The 21,595-nt window shown below is 38.6% G+C and overlaps 1 protein-coding gene across 1 annotated transcript in view; it reads left to right on the forward strand.

Annotated features, from left to right (window-relative positions):
* The window catches only part of LOC139741657 (EH domain-binding protein 1-like), an 81,340-nt gene that overhangs the window by 31,614 nt on the left and 28,131 nt on the right, over window positions 1-21,595 (forward strand). The window contains exons 7-12 of the mRNA XM_071652235.1: window positions 1,994-2,214; window positions 9,147-9,447; window positions 9,890-10,037; window positions 11,799-11,995; window positions 13,893-13,941; window positions 14,807-15,502. Coding sequence (XP_071508336.1) covers window positions 1,994-2,214; window positions 9,147-9,447; window positions 9,890-10,037; window positions 11,799-11,995; window positions 13,893-13,941; window positions 14,807-15,502 — 1,612 coding nt within the window. The remainder of the gene's footprint in view (window positions 1-1,993; window positions 2,215-9,146; window positions 9,448-9,889; window positions 10,038-11,798; window positions 11,996-13,892; window positions 13,942-14,806; window positions 15,503-21,595) is intronic.

Raw genomic sequence — 21,595 nt, forward strand, 5'->3', positions numbered from 1 at the left:
AATTTCTAAATTTCACTTGTTTTCACCAAAAATGTGATATCTACCACAAAGGCAATTGCAGATTAGGCAATAATGTTGTCACCCCTCAAATCTTCCATTTTACCTGAACGCAAACTTTGCTGCACGTCCCTGATCAGAATTTAAAAAAAGACTTAATTATATCCTTCTGTCACATAGTACATGTGTAATAACTCAGCAACAATTAAATCCATTCCTTCATCCATCCAGAAACAGCTTTAAAGATTATCTTTAAAGTTCAAACCAGTGGGAGGAGTTGTGAGATAATATAATTATTGCCTTATATCTAATATACATTTAGTACAACCAATATCTTTTTTTAACATTAAAGTGCAATTATTATGAAAAATCTTATCTTTCTTTTTTTTGATGTGACTCTTTTCATTAAGTTTAAGTCTAACAAGGATTGTCGTGTCACTTTAGATTTTAACACTCTACCATCAGAATAGTTCAGAGGAAGAAACTGCTCAGATTAGTTTGATATGAACACATGAGACACCTACACTGTATAATAGCTCACCACATATGGGATCCCCTTCTCCATAGCAACAAGAAGGAAAATTCAGTGATTTGTAGCTTTAATGGCATACTTGTATGTAATCCTTTGTTCGGGCATTACTTCTGTGTTGTATCTTATCTTGGGATGGTTTAGACATTTATTCTGATGGAGATTTACGCAAGCCGAAGATTTAGTCTTTTATTCACTGTGCTCTCTGTAATTTGTGTGAGGCTGTGACTGCCTGAACCACTAATCCACTAATTGCAGTCTGTGGATAAGATATGGTTTGGATTTAAAGGGTTGACTTTCTTCTTTGGTGCTCGAAATGCTTATTTGTTCATGAAATGGCACCCCACCCACCCCCCCCCCCCCCCCCCAATTATACTTTGTGCACTGTGAAAACTGAGGGATTTGTTTATGTTCAGGATTGTTTAGAAATTGTTCTTGTTTTCACCTCATTAATACAGTTTGAATAAATAGATGAAATATGTTAGCAAGAGTTACATACTTTCTAAAGGTTCTTGTCTTGTGTACAGTGACCATGAAAAAAAAAACCCTTTAAAAATGCAAGCTGAATTGGAGTAAGTGAATAGTGCTATGGAAAGCTGTGTATTATTGAATTGACTTGGTAGATTTCACTTTTCAGTGGTGTTTAATGTGAGATGTTTGATATTGTTCGTGTCACCATCCCTACCCCACCCCACAAAATCCTTCTGTCACCCAGGGAAAGTAGGCATTCAGTATTAACCTTCTCATCACGCCTCATTTAATTGGATTGGAGCGATTTAAGGTGCAGAATTTGTGGAAGGACAAATGCACATTGTTTGAATCAATAGAAGTGTATCTTTTTTCTCTCTCTCCCATAGTACCTTGATAGGTGTATGAGTTGAATTGGGAGAATAAAATTGTGCTCATATTGCAAGTCAGGCATGACAAACTCTTTTGCATCAATACCCTTCCAATACCAATGATAACTACCCTAGGTATGAACGGCCAGGATATAAACACACACCTATGATATCAAAAGGGTAGAAACCCTACTGATTTCGAATACCAAGGGTAATTCTAATGTACTTCATAGTCTAGATGGATTTTCTCCATATGGTCTGAACTTATAATGTTCCTGATACAGTATATATACAAATACTAGAGTACACATGCATAATCTGATTATTATTTATGAATTAAATGAATTGGAATCAGACAGTGCAATATGAACACGGAAGAGATTAATGAGACTCCATCCCCACCCACGGAGTAATTTTCAATGAAAGTTGTCCTCTCTTTGATGTACATCATTTTTAATCATTATCGAGTATGATTATTTGACCAATGTCAGTATATTATTTGTTTTGGGTGGTGTGCACTTTTGTTCCCCCCCCCCCCCCCCCATTGTTGTTGTTGTTTCAAAATCTGGCAATTTGTGCCAATCCTGTGATGCACAGCACATGCTTTCTTTTAACCTTGGCCACACAGAGATGACGACATGCAGAGTCTTGCCAGTATTCTGAGTTTCCACCAGCCCGACATTGCCGACCTCAACGACTTCGAGGACGAGGACGACGAGTTTGACAGGGAGATTTTGACGTCGGAGAAGATCTCTGAGCTGACCAGTCAGTACACCTTCATGGTACCGGACAATGATGGGGACGACCCATTCAGTGCGTTAGATGCCCTTGAAGAGGAAGAATTCACAGGTGAAGATAAAAGATGAGATGTGCAGTGATGACTTCCATCACCAATGTAAATGTAACTTTACAGATTTCTTTTAGATGTTGTGGAAACGAGAGATGATAATTCTGGTGACGAACATAGTGATAATGATGCTGCTGCTGGTGATAATGCTGATGATGATGGCATTGTGTGTAATAAATGACATGTTTTTGTTTCTTTTTGAATGATCATCATGAAAATGGCAATATAATAAGAAGGTGGTCAGATGATGAAGATGTTGATGGTGGGGATGATGATGCCAGTGTTGGAAATGACATACTTGGTGGTCAGGAGAAGTAAAAATTGTAATGGTGGTGATAACCATAATGATTATCATAATCTTGATGATAATAGTGATAGTGGCAGTGATGGATATTATGGCAAATGATGTTGAAGATGGTGTTACAATGTAGAATGGTTATGCCCGCAGTATTGGTGAATATAAAGGTAGTTTTAATGGTGTGGTGTCTCTGGAGTAACATTTTCACAGCTGCCTTCGAAGAAGGCAGAAGTACATCTTTGCCAATCTGCTTGTTGTACCAATTTCTCCCCTTTTCCACCTTCCAAAAGAAAATATTGCATGCCAGATTCCAGAAGATATTAAGATCAATAAAGATTGAAACGGCATGCTATAATTCATATTATAAATCATTTTCTTAGAATTTTATTTGAATATTTACTTGTGGATGGCATTTGCCCAGATGTCTTTGGTTGAAACTTGCCAATCTTTTTTCAAGGTTATTTTTCCCCCTGTCTTCCATGCTATCTGAAACAATCTACAAACAAGTGTTTGTTTTTGAACCACCCATCTTTTGTCCGTTCCACCACACACCATGTCGGCAGTTCCAGCGTCCCTCTGTTCCAAATTCCATATTGATCTGTTTTTGTGAAAGCCCAAATCGGTGCCTGCTGCTGTTTTGGACCCCGCTGCAAAGGGCCCATGAATAATTAATGAGGTGCGGGGGAATGGCCCCCGCAGATTTCAAAGCCTTGAGCCAAGGGGAGCGTGTGTAGGCCGAGATGACCAGTTTGGACTCCCTTCCATTCAGCCTCGTTTTCACAAGCCGACGAGACCGATGAGATACCCCTCCATCCAGTTTTCGCTCTTCCTTCTACAGTAACTGCAGCCTCCGTAATGGATGGCAAATATTTGCCAGTTCTAATTTATACCCCCTTTCAGAAATGGGACTAATTCCACCTTCATCCAATTAACATATGGTTGTACAGAACTTTCTGTCTGCTTGTGTGTGACTATAAGAAATACAGCGCTTGGGTTCTTGATTGGTGTGTACATGTATCATTCAACTTTACTCCTAGACAAGCTTTCAGTATTGGTTATAGGCTGATTTACCAATGTTTCCACTTCAATGTCATTTTTCCTCTGAGGACTTAGAAGGTATTCCATCCATTGGTACATACCTCAATGCATTTCAGTGTTTGGATTCAGTTTGCATGCATTCATTGTTGCTATGTTGGGCAAGTCTCAGGCAAGCTTACCGCCAGCAGCAGAAAACCAGGATTGTATTATTGCATTGAAGGCTTAGATTGGATTGTTAATGTGGATGTTGAATGGTGATGGTGTTAATGGTAATGATGGTAACAATTAATTGTAGTAATTATAGTGACAACAATATTAATTATATAGTAATCATATGATAATTTGATGAGGGTGATGATGGATTGTTAACATTGTTTTTATCTAAATTATCATGTTCAAATTTTGTCATTACTGGCATTATTTTATTATTATTATCATCCACATCATAATGACAGCAGTGTCTCTTGGATGGGGGAAAAAAGTCCAGTTCCATCCAATGAGAACAGTAATCACAATGTGGAGAGTCTTGACTACAAGTGGGACAAATGTCTGTTACATTTCCAAACTCTTTGAATGTTTATTGTTACAATCTCAAGGAGCTCTAGAGGACAGCTGGTTCATCTATGCATCCTGTGATAATTCTGATTAAGAGGGTTTTTCATCTCATAATCTGTGGAGTGTCTGTAATTTCTTACTTAGGTCCCTCATTTATTGTGGTTGCCTATCAGGAGTTTAAAAAAAGTGGGGGGGGGGAGCGAATCTTGGAGACAAAACTCTAGTCACCCCATGATGCACTTTCTCCCTCTTTCAACTCTACAAAAGAATTTGCAACAAAAATTGTAAAAAAAAAAAAAAAAAAAAAAAGGAGAGACTGAAGGAAAAGAAAGGGGTGTGCTGGGTTTTGGAACAGGGGGAGTGAAAGTCCAAATTGTGAGTCAGTGCATTGAATTGGAGAGATTTAAGCAGCCTCGCACAATGGCCAGAACGGCATTACGCAATCGGCCCAAGCCATGTGCTATTGTGTTGGTGTCTCCTCACACAGGCCCTGAGTTAATGAATAGATGAGTCCAATCAAAGGAGCAAGAGGCGTTGGTTTATTTTCTTTCCCTCTCTCTCTCTCTCTCTCTCTTGCATTCCTTTTCATCTGAGGGGAAGGATTTTTGCCTGCTATGATTCTCCCTTTTCTACACTCCTTTTAGTGGTAAAATTCATTTCCCCCCCCCCCTCCCCCACCCTCCAACTCTCCCTGCTTCTCAAGTAGAATTACAACTGAGCCAACAAAGCGGACAATGTGTCAGATCGTGTTCTTTGTCTCTTGACTGGAGTTTGGTCATTGTGCTGACCATAGATGGACTGGACAATGGTCACAATGGGTGATTCTGCTCCCAAAGCAGCTTTGCAGCCCCCGTTTCCCATTGGGTCAACGCTCTATGGCCACTGTCCACTGGACCCAATCTTAATGGCTATTCACCTATTATCACTCCTGATTGAAAATCTTCGCTTCTCCCATTTTCTACCATTTTTCACTCCTGTCCATCTTAGGGTTTTTCCTCTCTCCCCTTCTTCCCCCTCTCTTTCTCTCTCTCTCCCTCTCATTTCTTACTCTTTTTATATGTTAGCTAGTCAATCTTCTTTTCTATTCTTTTTTTACTCTGTGTTGAATTTTTTTCCCCTCAGCAGTGGAATGAATGGAGCTTCTAGCTGGAGGCGGCGGTAACACCCCCAAACTCTTGTCACAAATCCCTACCATCGAGCTCTTCCCAAACCAGTGTGTTTTCAGATTTATTGAATTATCCGCTAATCTCACGATAGTCTCCTGTGCTGCATTCAGCGCCTAGCTTCTCCAATGCCCTGAAGTAAAGAATAACTGTGATTATGAATATCACATCCGAAATAAATAAAGAATGGTTGTGGCATTCTATGTGCAGATATTTGTATGCATTATCAGAGGCAATTAAGACACACTTCTATTGGGAAGTAAACATGAAGTAGGCAGCTCTTCAGAAACAGCTGAAGTGCTACTTGAAGATTGTGAAACTTTAAGCGAGCTAGTCTAAAGTGAACTCATTAGGACTTGTCATTGATGTGTAGGAAACTTTGAATGCTGTAATTACTTTCTTCATGCTGTAACACAAGCTACAATCATGACACAGGTAACTAGGTGATGATTTCTTTTAAGAAGAAATTTGACAGAATTTCAAGATGGTTGAGATTACAATTTGCATATATATTTGGAATATCTCATGTAGCACAGTTGTACAGCAAGTACAATGACAGGATTGATTTGATTGATTGCACATGTCATGTATGATGATATTAGTGCAGTTGTATAGTTATATACTCTCTTGGGCTTGATCATCTTTTTTCTTCATGAAGTTACCTGACATAAGATTGGAAAAATTTGAAATGATTTAACCATGCCAGCAGTGTAAATGCTCCTTCTATGTAAAACATATCATGCAGAGGCTCATGTGCAGTCACATCAATTTTTAAAATTATTTAAAACCTTTTAGAAGCATTGTGAAGGTGTAAACTATTCCAAAGTTCACTTGTACAAAAACACTTTCACTGTTCTGCTCATGCCTATGCATCAAATGTGTAGTAATGTAGTGCAATAAATGTTACTGATCAATACTTTATTCCTTTTTTAGAGTACAAGGCTACTCAAAAAGTACAGCTTTCCTTATAAAATATCTTTATGAAGAAACTTGCACTTTCATTCCATTCACAAAATAATTCAGTGATGTGGGTGAATAGGTCCAAAGAGAATAGGGAGAGTGACAAAAAGTGCATTTTCCCTCCTGTCTGTCTGTCTGTCTGTCTGTCTTGGGTTGTTGTTGGTTTGTTTTTTGGCTTGTGTGTATGTGTATGTATGTGTGTGTGTGTGTGTGTGTGTGTGTGTGTGTGTGTGTGTAACATTTTGATCTGAACTTTTATATGTGGGTACCCCACAAACCCATGGTTAAGCAGCCAGAGAACTGGCATGGCCAAGGTGACACCCCCTGCCTCCCACCGCTGAACACCAAGCCCCACAGCTCAAGTTTCAGGAGTGGGAGGGAAAACAAGTGGTCCAAAAGTGCAGCACACTTCTCTCTTGGAGCATGAAAGAGCAGGGAGGGAGGAAGCAAGAAGCATAGGAAACAGGAGCAGGGGGATAGAGGGAAGGGCGAATGAGGAATGGGAGCAACCAGGAAGAGAAGAGAACGGGGAGGAGAGAAGCGAGGGAAAGGAATGAGATGAGCTCAGGCTAAGGCATAGAAATCTAGATGAGTGTCACTGATTTGTAAAATGTGTGAAGAATGTACCTCTTGATTGCACAAGTAATGATAGGTATAGAAAAATGATAGAGGAAGGCTTTACTTTAAGTGTGCCGTAACAAGCTTAAAAAGGGTCAAAGGAGAGATGGGAGGGATGCCATTGGTCTTATGACTTGGTTAGTTCTGTGAGGAGAACTGTTGGTAGCAGAGCATCGGTAACCCTTTCACAGATTTTTTTTTTTTTTCGTGTGTGTGTGTGTGATTCGTTTGTGATTTTTTTTTTTCTTCCTTTTTGTTGTCTTTGCCCAGGTATGCTATATGATGTACAAATAGGCTGACTCATTGCACATTGGCTATTTTTTTTTTTTTTTTTGCCAAAACTTCAGCAGAGAATGCTGATCTAGCAGGAGAGATTTCATTAAATTCACAATTAGTAAAATGAAGTAATAGGGGTACGGTCCCAAAGCTTAAAGGACAAGTTCACCTTCATAGACATGTGGGTTGAGTGAATGCAGCAATATTAGTAGAACACATCAGTGAAAGTTTGAGCAAAATCGGACAATCCGTTAGAAAGTTATGAATTTTTGAAGTTTCTGCTCAGTCACGGCTGGATGAAAAGACTACCATAGCTTGTGATGTCATATGAGTACAACAATATAAAGAAAGAATAAAGAAAATTCAACATATTTCCATTTTTCTGGCATAACAAAAGAACACTCGACTTCTCTCTTTCAGAAGGCAGGGGGAATAATATCACCCTTAACATACGTCAGTAGCAAGTTGAAGAAATGTGCACTTTATTCAAAAAGTAAAGTTTTGTGAAATTCTCTTTTTATTTTCCTTATGTAGTTGTACGCATGTGACATCATACACTGTAGTAGTCTTCTCTTCCAGCAGTGACTGCGCAGATACTTAAAATATTCGTAACTTTTGAACGGATTGTCCAATTTTCCTCAAACTTTCACTGATGTGTTCTATTAATATTGCTGCATTCTCTCAATCCTTATGTGTATGAAGGTGGACTTGTCCTTTAAGGTCAAAGGTCATTGTACTTTGCTAGAAATCTACCCATAATCTCAGCAAATGATGAACAGTTCATTCAAAAGGAGGTTCAAGATCTATCCCTGGGGTCAATGGTCAAGATTTAATGAACCTCATTTAAAAGTAATTGGAGACTTGTACTTGAAGCAGGATATATTGTTTGTGTGAGAAGCCAGACTCGTCCAAGCTGCCTGCATGCTGCCGTCAAATTAGTACCTTAATGTTTCATGCTGCTGGCTGGTATTCTTTGGTTTTCAAACCAGCAAATTTGTTTGGCATTTTGCTGCCCATTAAGGCAACCAGTTATGAGTGTTTCCACTGCTTCTTTGCTGACTACAAGTGTTTCGGTAACCTCTGTTGAGAAAATTTGTGTACGTGCAATCACAAAGCTGAAGGTACCTAACTGATATTATAAGACATTGCATCTTGAAACCATACATTTAGAAATCCTGCAAGGTATGTGGGTACTGGCTGCAAAGAAATTCTGTTGTCATATCGCACATTTACCATGTTTGTCTGCTCATGAGTGACCCTGCCCTTCCTTTGCTCAGAAAATCTGTTTTTAGAACAATTTGTATTGTATGGCTTAAGGAACAGATCAGAAATTCTCTCTTTAAGTCATTGTTTGCCCTTATTTGCTAATTTGTGTCGGATTAATCACCATGGGAGTGAGTTTGCTTGATTTACTGAAGGCCACACATTGCAATTGTACAATGACCTTGTCATAAACTACTGGCAATCAAATCAAGATCCCTTAATGCTGCATTCTTAGCAGTTGATTTTGAATTTGCAAGTGAGTATTGAGGTATATGTCATGGAGAAGGGGGGCTCAGATCTCTTTAACAGATCTGCTTTACTGTAGATATTGCTTCTTCATCATGAAACCCAATATCACCTGCTTTTATTATGATTTATTTAGATATAGAATTCTTACTTTTTTGTGGATTTAGACTTCTGAGCCTGAAAAACCCTATTTCTTTTCTGTTTTCACACATGTTTAAACATGCACATACCATTTGTGCAGTTAGACGCCATCAGTTGAAGAGAAATTATCACTTGTTTACAGCCCTGATTTACTTTGTATTTTGATTCATTCATCTTCTCTCTGCATCAGCTAATCCTTTTTAGAAATCAGCCTTACGTATCATATCCTTTCATATATGTCATCATTAGGCAGTCCCCTTTTTATGTGAATTATATCTAAATCCTGCCATCATATACATTGTTTGGAGCACCTCTTTAAATATCTAGAATGTGTTTCAATCATACATGTGATTTCTCCCTTGGTGTCCACCTGCAGGTGATCCTTTCTTGAAGTGCACTTCCCGGGGGCGACCAACTCACCTGGACGGCTCGTTCAACAGTGATTCCGCGGACCCCCTCGAAGATTCCTACGAACACGGTGGGGACTTTGACGATTTCGAGTACGACGGCGGAGCACGCTACCAGGAACAGTTGAGGGAGATCCACAGCAAAGAAGAGGATATTTCACCATCGTCAGATTCAACCACGCCCACTGTGTCCCTGACTCCCAGTACACCTGTTGCTTCATCAGACTTCGGGGCTCCCTATGTTATTGCAGATGCTTTGGACCCAGATGAGTAAGGATCTATCTTACATCGCAAGAATCTTTCATGGCTTAAAATGATTTGATATGGAGAAGATGGCAGTGTAGTTCTTCTCTTGTGTATGCACTTACTCTGTAGTAGACATCTTTGACAGGAGGTATAGCAATCCGTTCGTTAGAACAATGGAGTGTTTTATGAATAAAAGAATGTGCAATATTACTACCACTTTATACAAACTTTGCAAGTTTGTTTGAATTGACCACTCCTATAGCATTTTTATTACTCCAGTGGGTCAGATACCTGTGGTAATGTACATGTGTATTGTAAGAATTTACTACATTTATTTACAATCTGTATTGTAAGTATAATTATGATATGAACTTGTACATGCACGTTGCTCATGTGTACTGACTGTAAAGTCCAATATCAATTTATAACTTAGGGGTTCAATGTGTGTCTCCCGATGTTCATCTAGGAATTCAGACAAAAAACAGCGAAAGCGCAAGGCTCCTCAGCCACCCCATGATGGAGGAACCAACTCGTCGCCATCGTCACCTCAGCCCCCGAAGCAGAAGGACGGCGGCTGGGTCAGTGCGGCTGCCACCAGCGGTGGCGGTGACCCTGTAAGTAGCAGCACTCCGTCCCCGACTCACTCGGCCTCGTCCGTCGTCATGGCGCCGTATTCGCAATCCCCCACGCCCATGGAGAACGTAGAGAGCAAGGAATTTATAGAGAGGCCAGGTCCCCCATTTTGGGTAACACTCACGTCAAGTGTGCATGCCCACAAACTTTACCCGCATGGGCATGGTACTTTGTCAAGCCTTGCTTTGACCCAGTCAGTCTCCCCAAATTTTGATTTCAAATATTTCGTTCTCATCTGAGTGTATCATGAAGTCTTATTTTATTTGCATTTTATGTTATACTCATGTAGTCTGATCCATGTGGACGATGGTTGCATTACCCCCTTAATTCAAAGGTACTCAGTTTGTTTAGGTTGTGTATATTTTTGTTCTGCCTGTTATTGTGATTTCATGAATTATATTGCCTGATGAATTGTGAATTTCAGTTCCTGTAAGTCAGAGGTTAACTGAGCTCACTGGTATATTATGCATAATTCATTCTTACAAACACACAGTAACAGTAACACAAACATCTGATGTGTGAAACTTACTCGTATTCCGGACAATGCAATATGAAGTACATGTGATACTGAGTTATCTGTGTGTAGATGTTGATAGTCATGTTCATTTGTGCATCCTGCATGGATTTTAGTAACCACTGTGATTGTGATGATGGAGAAACTTAAGAGAAGGTTGGGCAGTTGCATGGTTAAAATATTTCTATCATTCTTGAATCACGATATCTGCAGGGTAGCAATGATCCAACAAACTGAAATATTGCAGTCCTCATTGTAACACATTCCTGGGCATCTGAAACAAATCAACAAACACATAGAAACAAGACTCACTCCAGTGTGTAATGACAGGGCTAATGGGGGATATAATCACAGCATTCAATTCATACCAGGTGACAATACATTTCAGCGAGTAGACCTCTCATCATGCTTTGATTCAAAATGCCCCAAATTTTCTACAAGCATGCAAGAAAATTTGAATCTTAATAAGCTGTTGAAACTACAGTGCTGTCTTGCAAGTCTAAATGTGTGATGTTCAATTTGAACATTGGGCATGCCATTCAGTTGATCGGTTGATATTCAATAGGTTTGTCAGAAAGGGTAACAAAACCTCTTTACCAGCTCTCTGTAAAGTGTCCACGGGAGATAGTTTGAAAAGAAATTTCAATTTCACCTTGACACTTACTGCATCTGTGCTCCTCAAATAAGTCAGTCAGCCATCCAGATTTTGATGATTTTGGTAATTTGAATTTTCAGAATATATGAAGGCAAAATAGACTGAGTTAGGTGTTTTCTGCCATTGAGTTCGTGATCCTGCATGACAAGTTGATTCATTGTTGTGTTCTTTGTTTTATGATACGTGATGTGTTGATGTTTGTTAGTCAGTATAGTTCAGTTGATTTTAAGCTATAAATTGCAGCATTGTATCACTGACTTGTCTCAGGATCTATATCAAACACAAACATATTACTCTAGCATTTCGCGAGTCAAAGCTCAATTCTCACTATCAATTTCAAGCTTTCCAAATGTATTTCACCTTGCCTACAGTTGTTTTGTAGCAAATACTCTTATCAGAAATCTTGGAATTCATATTTTTCCTGACTGAACACAAACTATTAAAAACAAGAGTGATGTCTTTTTACATATTGCCTACAAGCTTTATGGTATTTTTTGGTGATGCATGTGCAAAGACAAGATGGAATAAATATAATGCAATCGGTTGGTTGGTATATTCTTTCTTCTAAACTAGCCCATTCGACGGCATGAAGTCTCGGAGAGTGGGGATAATTCCAAGCTGAACAAGAGCGCCCCCAGCCAACAACTCCTCCTCTGGTGTCAGGAGGTCACCAGAGGTTATCGAGGGGTCAAGGTCACAAATCTAACCACCTCATGGAGAAATGGTCTCGCTTTCTGTGCAATCATAAATAGACATCGACCAGATTTAATGTGAGTACTGATTCTTTCCTCTGTGTTGTACTTTTTTTTATATACTTTACCCAGCTTCTGATGATATATTTCAAAGTTAGTTGTCATTTGTTTATGGGGGATTTCATTGACATCTGTTTGAGTTTTTATGGTATATATTATTTTTGATTCAGATTGTAGCAAATGTACTTATTATTATATCTGATGGATGTATGTTATATATATTGAATATGCCACAAGATATGTTATGTGGATTTGAGAATACATTAAATGCCTGAATAGAGATATACATGAAGTTCCTTTTTATTAAAAGTTGAATGCCCTGTCCAATGGATAGCAGTAGAACGAGGGAAATTACAGGCAAAGAGGTCGGCAAAACCAGATAAATGATAATAGTGTTAGAGATGCTGACTGTCACTGTCACTTTTTTTTTGCAGTATTTTTGTACTCTACTTTGCCAAAAATATGCTGTTTTTCCCAAAATCATGCCTATTGCAGGGAAGGTAGAAATACTAGTTTCCCAACTAAAATGCCCTCTTTTCAGCCCTTGGCATACTGCAAGACTGGCATCCCTGGTATACTGACTGCATTAATGCCAGTCTGATAACGACATATTGTATGCTAGTAGAATCTGAAACAATAGCACTTGTTCGTGATTGTAAGGTCATGTCAGCTTGAAATGGCAGTGTGAATGAGGGACTTGGCACAGACACAGTTTCGTCTGTATCGAAAGATGTTTAGAGAGAGAAAGAAAGTCTCTTGTGTATGAGCCATTGAGGAAATACATATTTTTACCAAGAAAGTTTGAATATATCTTCTTCACAGTCATTGAGGATCAGATCTTATTTGATAACATCATACCTGTGACAATGATAGATTGACAAACTGATTGTATGATCTTGCATCACCGGGGGGGTTCATAAAGTTCTTAAAGTTACAAACGACTTAAAAACGACTGGTGATCAGTTCTTGTGCTGAATTATTTAAATTTTTATAAGTATAGCACATCAGAACGTGTTCCAGCCATCGTTCGTAACTTTAAGAACAGCTTTATGAAACACCTCTGGGTGCATTTGTGTTTGTGTGTGTGTTTATAGTAAAATTAACTTGAGCCTAGTATGAGTTAGAGTGTCCCTTTAAGAGTACAAAGTGACAAACATTCAGTTGGCCTCTGCTTGTTTTCTGTACACGGAGTGGAAACTGTGGCCAAGATGGTTGTTGGTAGTTGGTGGCCTCATTGTCAGTGTCAGACTTGTGAAATTGGTATTGCATGCCCCTCCCTCCTCCCCCCCCCCCCCCAATGATTGCACATTGTAGGTTGATGAGTCTATTAATGAGCTCCTAGCACACACCAATAGCTGGAAGGAGGCTACTGGATTAGGTTACTAGGCCCAGTGTGTGAGGAGTTTTCAGGAGTGTCACTACACCGGTCATAGTAAGAACATTGTAATCTTGTCAGTGCTAGTGAAACAGGGACAACCTCCCTATTTTTCCCCCTCCTTTACCCCCTCCCTCCAGCCCCTCCTTTTCTTTTTCCTGCCCACACAGGGGCACATCAAATCTCACACATGCACCCATACCCTGTCTCACCTTCCCTTCCCCTCCCTCCCCCCTCACCAGCAAAGAGGGGGAAAAAAACTTGGGAGTGCTACTGCCAGAGGGATGTGTAAGACGATCTCTCCATCGAAATTATTTTACTGATGAGTTAGTATTGAGTGGAACTGGGAGAATAACACTTGTACTTTGTGTGTTGTTCCCCAGCTGCCTGGGAAATGGGAGAGGCCGGGGGTAGGCGCAGACATTAACAAAGAATACAGCTCAGTAGGGTGTTTGCAAGATTTGCCAAAATTAATTGATATTTAACCATGCTCACTTTTTTTTTTCATCCCTTTCTCTTTTTTTTTTTCTCTTTCAACAGAGACTTTGCATCACTGTCACAACATGATATAAAGGGAAATAACAAGAAGGTTTGTTTTTCCAAGTTGGAATTTTCAATGGAAAGGGTGCCGTGATGTTATGCAGCGCTTGCTGCAAGATAACTCAACTTTGACATTGTAAACACAGGGCGTCTCCAGTGCAGAACTGGAAAAAAAAGAAGCATGCTCCATTAAAGGTGTTTTCTTGCCTACCAGTGAAATATTATTCCCTGCCCGTTGCTTGCGGCCATCGACAATAACATGGCTGCTCGCTCATGTTATGATTATGCAGGAAAGCTCTTGTTGGTAACCCGCTCCAAAAATCTGTCCCAGTATGAACTGCAGACTTCTTTTGGTGGGTGGTGGGCAATAGCTCAGCCTCCTTCTAAAGAAAACTCCATTCACAAGTCACTCACTTCTTACTCTGCTTGGGAAAGCCGTTCTGTGTGTTTTCCTACCTCTTATGGAGCATTCAGTTGTGAGATTTGTTCATGTACTTGTAACTTAAAGTCCTTTTTCTTTTTTGATGGACACATAATGAATTCAGAACTGTCCTAAAGACATATCGGCTTCTGCTGGTCACATTGAAATGTAAAGGCTGCGTTAGAAGAAAGAGGGTCTGTTTTCGAATTATGTTATTCTAAATATTTGATGTGTTGAAGAAGTAATAGTTCCTTGTATTTCATTGTTTAGGTAATGGTTTGGAGAAACACAAATGTATTACATATTAAACTGGTTCACAGAACACTTGACACACAATTTGTAAAGATACCATCACAGATATTATACAGGTGATAGGTTAATTTGCCAGTTTGTTTTAGTTTGATCTATCACAGCTTAACCTGTGCATTGATTCTTTTGAACTGTCCTGCTGTGTTTTGGACTTCACGCCAAGTTGTTATTTCTCCATGTCCAGGCTTTTGATGCCGCAGCAACGCTGGGCATCCCAAGACTTCTTGATCCCCAAGACATGGTCCTCCTGGCAGTCCCAGACAAACTGGCAGTCATGACGTACCTCTTCCAGCTGAGGGCGCACTTTACTGGCCAGGAGATGGAGGTCAAGCGCATCGGCCGCACCACGAAGAAGAGCACGTACATCGTCGGCAACTACACCTCGGACAAGTCAATGCCGGAGGACGTGTTCACGGAAGAGACAAACACTGTGAGTGACCAGGCAATGTCCAATGGAGACAGAACAGATGGTGGTGATCAGGTGATGTCCAATGGAGTCAGTGTGCCAAAGAGCCCTGGCTCACCCACCAAATCTAGTCCAGGAACCAGCAACGGATCCCCCAGTGGTATCGCGGAGCTCAGCAACGGGGCAGTGGATGACAAGAGTATGAAAAGCGTGGACAATGGCAGCGGTGCCGAACATGCACGGAACTCTAACGGCCACCCGGAGAGACGGCTTGGTCGGCAGAAGTCACGGGAAAACGAGGCGGAGTCGAATGGAACGGACGGGGAGAGGACGCCCGGCCAGGAGACGGCCCAGAATGGGAAGAAGGCAACCAGTCCGGCAGGAGATGCAGGGGATGCTGTATGGATCAGGGCATCTGTCGTGGCTAGGAAAGGCGCAGCGGAATCCAAGGCTGACGGGGAACCACTTCCAAAGGTAGGAAGAAATTTGAACCCTTCATTACATGTCGTTGTGCAGTAGATTGTTCCAAAATAAAGGACTTTTTACCATAATCAAACCAGAACTTGTAAAGCTTGTCTTTTAGTAGCAATATTTTGAAGGTTTTTAGCTCACCTGAGCCAAAGGCTCAAGTGAGCTATTGCGATCGCCCTTCGTCCGGCGTCCGTCGTGCGTCGTGCGTCGTGCGTCGTCCGTCGTCCGTCGTCCGTCGTCCGTCGTCCGTCGTGCGTCGTGCGTAAACTTTTTACATTTTCATCTTCTTCTTGAAAACCCCATGACCGATTTTCATCAAACTTGGCAGGTAGCATCCCTAGGGGGTTAGGAACTCAATTTGTTAAAATGGGCACCATGCCCCACCCAGGGGGCCCCCAGGGGGGCCCAAACCCCCCAAAATTAAGGAATCTGTAAAAATCTTCTTCTCTAGAACCCGGGGTCCGTTTCATGAAAGTCTTAGGAGAGACTTTCTCTCTCCTAAGTCCTACTTAGGAGAGACTTTGCTAAAAACCGTTTCATGAAAAAGCCATCGCATAAAGCTATCACATAAACTCAGACTTAGGAGAGACTTTTTCTAGAAACCATTTCATGAACAAAGCTAGCACATAAAGTCTCTCCTAACTTGGCAAAGCTATCACATAAATCTAGGAGTGGTCAGGAGCACTCCTAAGTTTATGTGATAGCTTTTTGAGAGAGCCATTGTATCAAAATTTTGTCTCATTTTTGGAGTAATTGACCCTAAATTTGGCATGTGTGACCACTGTCAAAGGTAGATGTGCAAGATATCTTTTTCATTAATATCGCATAATACGTTGTCATGGCAACGGCAAATTTTCACAAAAATAATACAAATTGTTGTAGATTGAACTACTGCCCTCAGTTTTAAAGCAATGCAGTTGAAATTCAGCATAGAATCAGATAAATGTAATGTGTAGTTGTGCAAAACACTTTTTTTCATGTGTGGTGTGAAAATAAATCTGTTGCCATGGCAACAAGTTTTTTCTATATACCAATCACACAAAGAAATATGTGAATTGACCTAACTTCCTTAATTTCTTTTAACATTTGACCAAAAATTTGGCACGTGACCATTACAGTATGTAGATGTGCAAAACTAATCTTTGGTTGTTGTTGAACAATGCGTTGCCATGGTAACAATATTTTGTTCACTTAAAAGCATACAAAAATTGTGAATTCGCTAAATTTGTTAATTTTTGTGCATATGACTTGAAATTTGGCACACATGTGACCAGCATAGTGCGTAGATGTGGAAACTTCATCTTTCGCCATTGTTGAACAATGCGTTGCCATGGTAACAGCAGACTTTGAATGAAAAATCATACAAAAATATTGTGGATTCTGCTATCTCTCAGCTTTTGAGCATTTTGCTTGAAATTTGGTACATGTGACCACCATGATATGAAGTTGTGTAAACTTCATCTTTCACAGATATAAAACATTGTGTTGCCATGGTAACAGCATTTTCAATGAATATAATAAAAAAAGGTGTAGATTCAGTTTACTCCTTCAGTATTTGAGCATTCTACTTGAAATCTGGCACATAAGACTGCTTAAGTACATAGACTGATGTGCAAATTTCTTCTTTGTTCTCTTTCACACGTGTTGCCATGGTAACAGATTATTTTGAATGAAAATCATTCAAAAATATTTTGGATTCAGCTAACTTCCTAAGCTTTTGAGCATTTGACTAGAAATTTGAAACGTGAAATTTATACTATGTACTTGTGTATATTCATCTTTCGTTACTACTGTACTGAACAGTGTGTTGCCATGGTAACATCATTTGTGAAAAATCATAGGACTTTCCAGTTTATTCATCTAATTCACTCAGTTTTTGAGCACTTGACTTGCGATACATATAGACACACGTGACAAACAGATTTTTTGAATTAACCAAACACAACTTTATTCAATGTTGAACAACGCATTGCCATGGTACAGCTTTTTTTTAAAATAAAACCATATAAAGTTAGCGCTGGTTGAACAAACTCCCTCAGTTATAGGTGGGGGTAAAAATCACAATGATAGTTCTAATTTCTGCAGGTATTCTTTGTTTCGTACTTGGATTTGATTTCACTTATCAATTGCCACAATGGGAACACATTTCATTGAAAGAGGCAGGAGGACATATGCCGACAATGATTAAATCATTTAATTCATTCACTGCTATCAATTTCATACTCATTAATATCAATTCCTCACAATTTAACTACATGTCATGTGAGTGATTATGTAACTGCAAAAACTATTGGAACAGCTGTTGCTGTCAAAATTTCATACATTTTATTCTCGTTGCCTGTTTCATTAGAAAATCTGATCTTAAAAAACATTATTTCATTAGAAAATCTGATCTTAAAAAACATTATTTCATTATTCAGTGTCACCATAATCACAGCACAATCATCACAACCACATTCGTGATACTGGTAAGAGTCATTGTGAAAATATTATCACTCACAGTATTTTCTAGTATTACATTCTACTTCATTTCTACATTATAAGCTATGCCTAATTCTATCTTTCTAATCAAATAATAATTGCCCGCATAGACATAATTTCTAACTGGGTTACATAAATATTGCCGTCACACGCCTGGAAATAATAGCAAAAACAATGCATTGCAACGTTCACTGATGTATTTATGTTTGGATCGCTTATACATCAACATATCTTTCATAATCATTTGAAATGTTTTCATGGTTTATTAATCAAAATATGAAAACAGCTGAACTTCACACAATGCTATCATTGCAAATATTTTGTAAGCATATGATAATATGTGTTGCAATCCACCTTCTTTGCACTCTAGGGTTCCCTATATCAGAATATTACTTATGATATTAATACTAATAATAATGACCTTGTCTACTGCACAACAGCTTTTAATCATCAAAGATCAGAAATCAGAATTTGCATTTATCTGTTTTAGAATGCTTTCTTACACTTTACTTATATAAATCTTTTTTTTTTCAGAGTGCTTCAATTCACCCATTTGCTTTTCATTGAATTGTTTGCACACTTAATTTTTCTGTTCTGTTTTGTATTGTAATGTTTTTGCTTTTTCTTTTTAAGGGGGATTTCTCTCATTTCTTGTTTGGTTAATACATGTACCTGGCAAAGCACTTATGCCATGTGGACTATGTGGACTCGTCTATGACAAAACTCAGTGAAGTTCAGCAGTCAGACTGCAATAGTCTGATTGTAGCTTCATATCTAACACTGCAATTGTGACTCTGTATCACAAAATCAACAGAAAGTCACCAAACATAAATTTCTGGTTAAAGGGCTGGTAAAGTTTTGGTTGAGACCTGGTTTCAGATTTTTAACATTTCTTTTTTTTTGGGGGGGTGATATAATAAGAAACCTCTTATGAAATATGAAAGACCATTAATTCAAAGAAGAATTCAATGTTTATATGACAAAAATTAGTTTTGAAATGATTGAGATATCCAAAAGCAGAGTAAAACAAAGCGATTCTAGTGAAAGGTTGGTTCCATTTTTTATTAGAATCCTTTATTTTGGACATCTCAGCCATTTCAAAACCAATTTTCGTCAAATAAACATTGAACTCTTCTTTGAATTAATGCTCTGTAGCACTTCAATAGTGGTTTCTTAGTATCCTGCAGGAAAAAAAGGCCAATCCTGTTTCTGAAAGAGCACACTCTAAGTTTTAAAATGATGTACAACTGAATTCAGATGGACTCTCCTCACCTATTTGAATATTAGAAAGAAAGCACACACTCTGCAAAAGCATAGCTAGCAAATAGGTTCTGAAGTATACGGTCTATCTTAAGCTCTTAATCTTACCTAGCTATGTTCGGTGCAATGAATGGGACAAAAACTAGGATACAAAACTCTAGAGCAACAATAATGAAGGGATTATCAGATTAAGTTGAAATTGAGCATGCCAATTATGTGAACACAAAATAGAAAAGCAGACAGAAAACAGTCCAGATGTTCTTAGGTTCTGTAATATTACTCATGTCATTTGCAGCAAGTGCATGAAATTTGAAAATTTATCATGTGTGTAGGTCTAGCAACAATAGACCTATTCTTATTTTCCAAATGATGTCCTGAAAGACATAATATTCACACTCCATTTTAGGAATTTTTGTTGTGCTAGAAGCTTTTGTAATAAGGATCTATTACAAAATCACCATGAAATTCGCATTCATGACTTTCATCACAGTGCTGCAGGTACACGTCAGATCCTCACATCTAATGCAGACACCCCCCCCCCCAAAAAAAAATTGTATATATTGTATATCATTAAATTTTGAAGGATTGAATCCACAGCGGTCAAAACCAAGATATGTTATATTCAACCTGTCTGCATCACCTTTGGCAAGCTCCATGCCTTGAGAATCTATATGAAAGAAAAAAGAAAGAAAGGACAAAAGAAATAGAATATGGAAAAAATAAACAATACTGGTTACATACTGAAATTTTGCGACATGCAAATCACATCCCCTCTCCCTGACATTATACAGAGTGGTAACATGTGGGTGTACAGTTGAATGAATACACACACGACTACCACACATATCATTACACAGAGCTGCTTGTCAGCAATTTCATATACAATACATGTATATTAGCGACAGTTTAACAGCATCAAGGGCAAAAAAAAAACAAAAAACAACAACAACAAAAATCGTCTGGGTTGTCATACACAAGAATTAGTGTATCAGATTCTTCCTGATAACAAAAAAGGTGTGACACAGACTCAAAATGAAAATGTGCCTGTGACTTAAATCACTCATCTGACATAATGTTATTCATTCATGTCAGTTAAGACTTATTTGACTTTTTTAGAAAGGATTGCAAATCATATTAGGCAAGCTGGGAGTTCAAAAATAAACAGAAAGATGAATTAATGGGTTATGCAACAAGTCAGCTGCATTGCCATGTCAGTGCATTAATCAACTATTGTGGCTGATATAGACATAAACATTGAATCAACTCCCAACTGGGGTATATAAATGCACTAATTTCTTAATTTCTTGTGTGGAACAGTTCACATACAGAGGTGACATTGTTTGTCCACCAAGTCTACAATAATTGCCAAAATAAGAAAGACCAAATTACCTGTAACTGATATGTCATCAACAGAGGTTGCCTTTTTTCAACTATTATTCAAGTTGTTTATTTTGTAAAATCTTATACTTTCAGGTTTAATTTGAGAAAGCATACCCGTGTTCTGTCATAGATAAGATGCTGCTATACAGTTTGTAGTCCAATTGCAGTCTGACTCTGACCTGGGTGAAGTTAAGCTGCAGCTGTCTGTCCCAAGGCTTGGTGAGGTTCAGCTCTCTTCAGGCCTTTGGGTTTGCAAATATAGAACAGTTAAATGCCATACAAACAGAAACATGGGATGCACAAATGGGATATTTGTAAAATATTTAAGATGAGTGTACATCTTTATTAAAACAAGCAATAACAACAAAATGTTCATTAATTATTATCAATTTTGTCAGATATATTATGTGAACAACAAGTTGTAATTGCCAGTTTTCAAAGTTTGAATCACTATGTAATGAGCCCTTGTTAGGAAATTGTACGAATTTTTAGTAATAAATGAGAGGGGAAATTAATAACAAGCATTCACTTTATTCAGTTGGCAGCAGAATTATTTAACCTCATTGCATTATGGACACTATGGCAAATGAAATAACATTACAATTACTAAATCATATACAAGTGGTGAACAGATAGTTTATGACAAATGCTTACCTGATCAATAGTCTTTGATTTGCATAAAGTTAGAAACTTTGATCATTCATGCATGAAGAGATAAGGTCCTGTGAGCACATTGTGGTCATTTCAGACCTTTCTGTGATCACTGAAGTGTGACGTGTTATGGTCTGATGATAACAATTATTTTTTTTTTTTTATGGAATTTTTGTAGTATCTTGCCATTCTATACACAACTCTTAGCATTTCAATGGGTTATATTCATTTTGACATGACTTAAACTTTGAATTATTGATATCATGGCTAAACCTCTGTACAAACTCTATGCTGGCAACTTTCACTAGAAATTAGTTCATTTAG

The sequence above is a fragment of the Diadema antillarum genome, unplaced genomic scaffold (genome assembly GCF_040938485.1).
Source record: "Diadema antillarum isolate AM-2024a unplaced genomic scaffold, OU_Dant_1.0 seq00000944_RagTag, whole genome shotgun sequence".
Taxonomy (NCBI): domain Eukaryota; kingdom Metazoa; phylum Echinodermata; class Echinoidea; order Diadematoida; family Diadematidae; genus Diadema; species Diadema antillarum.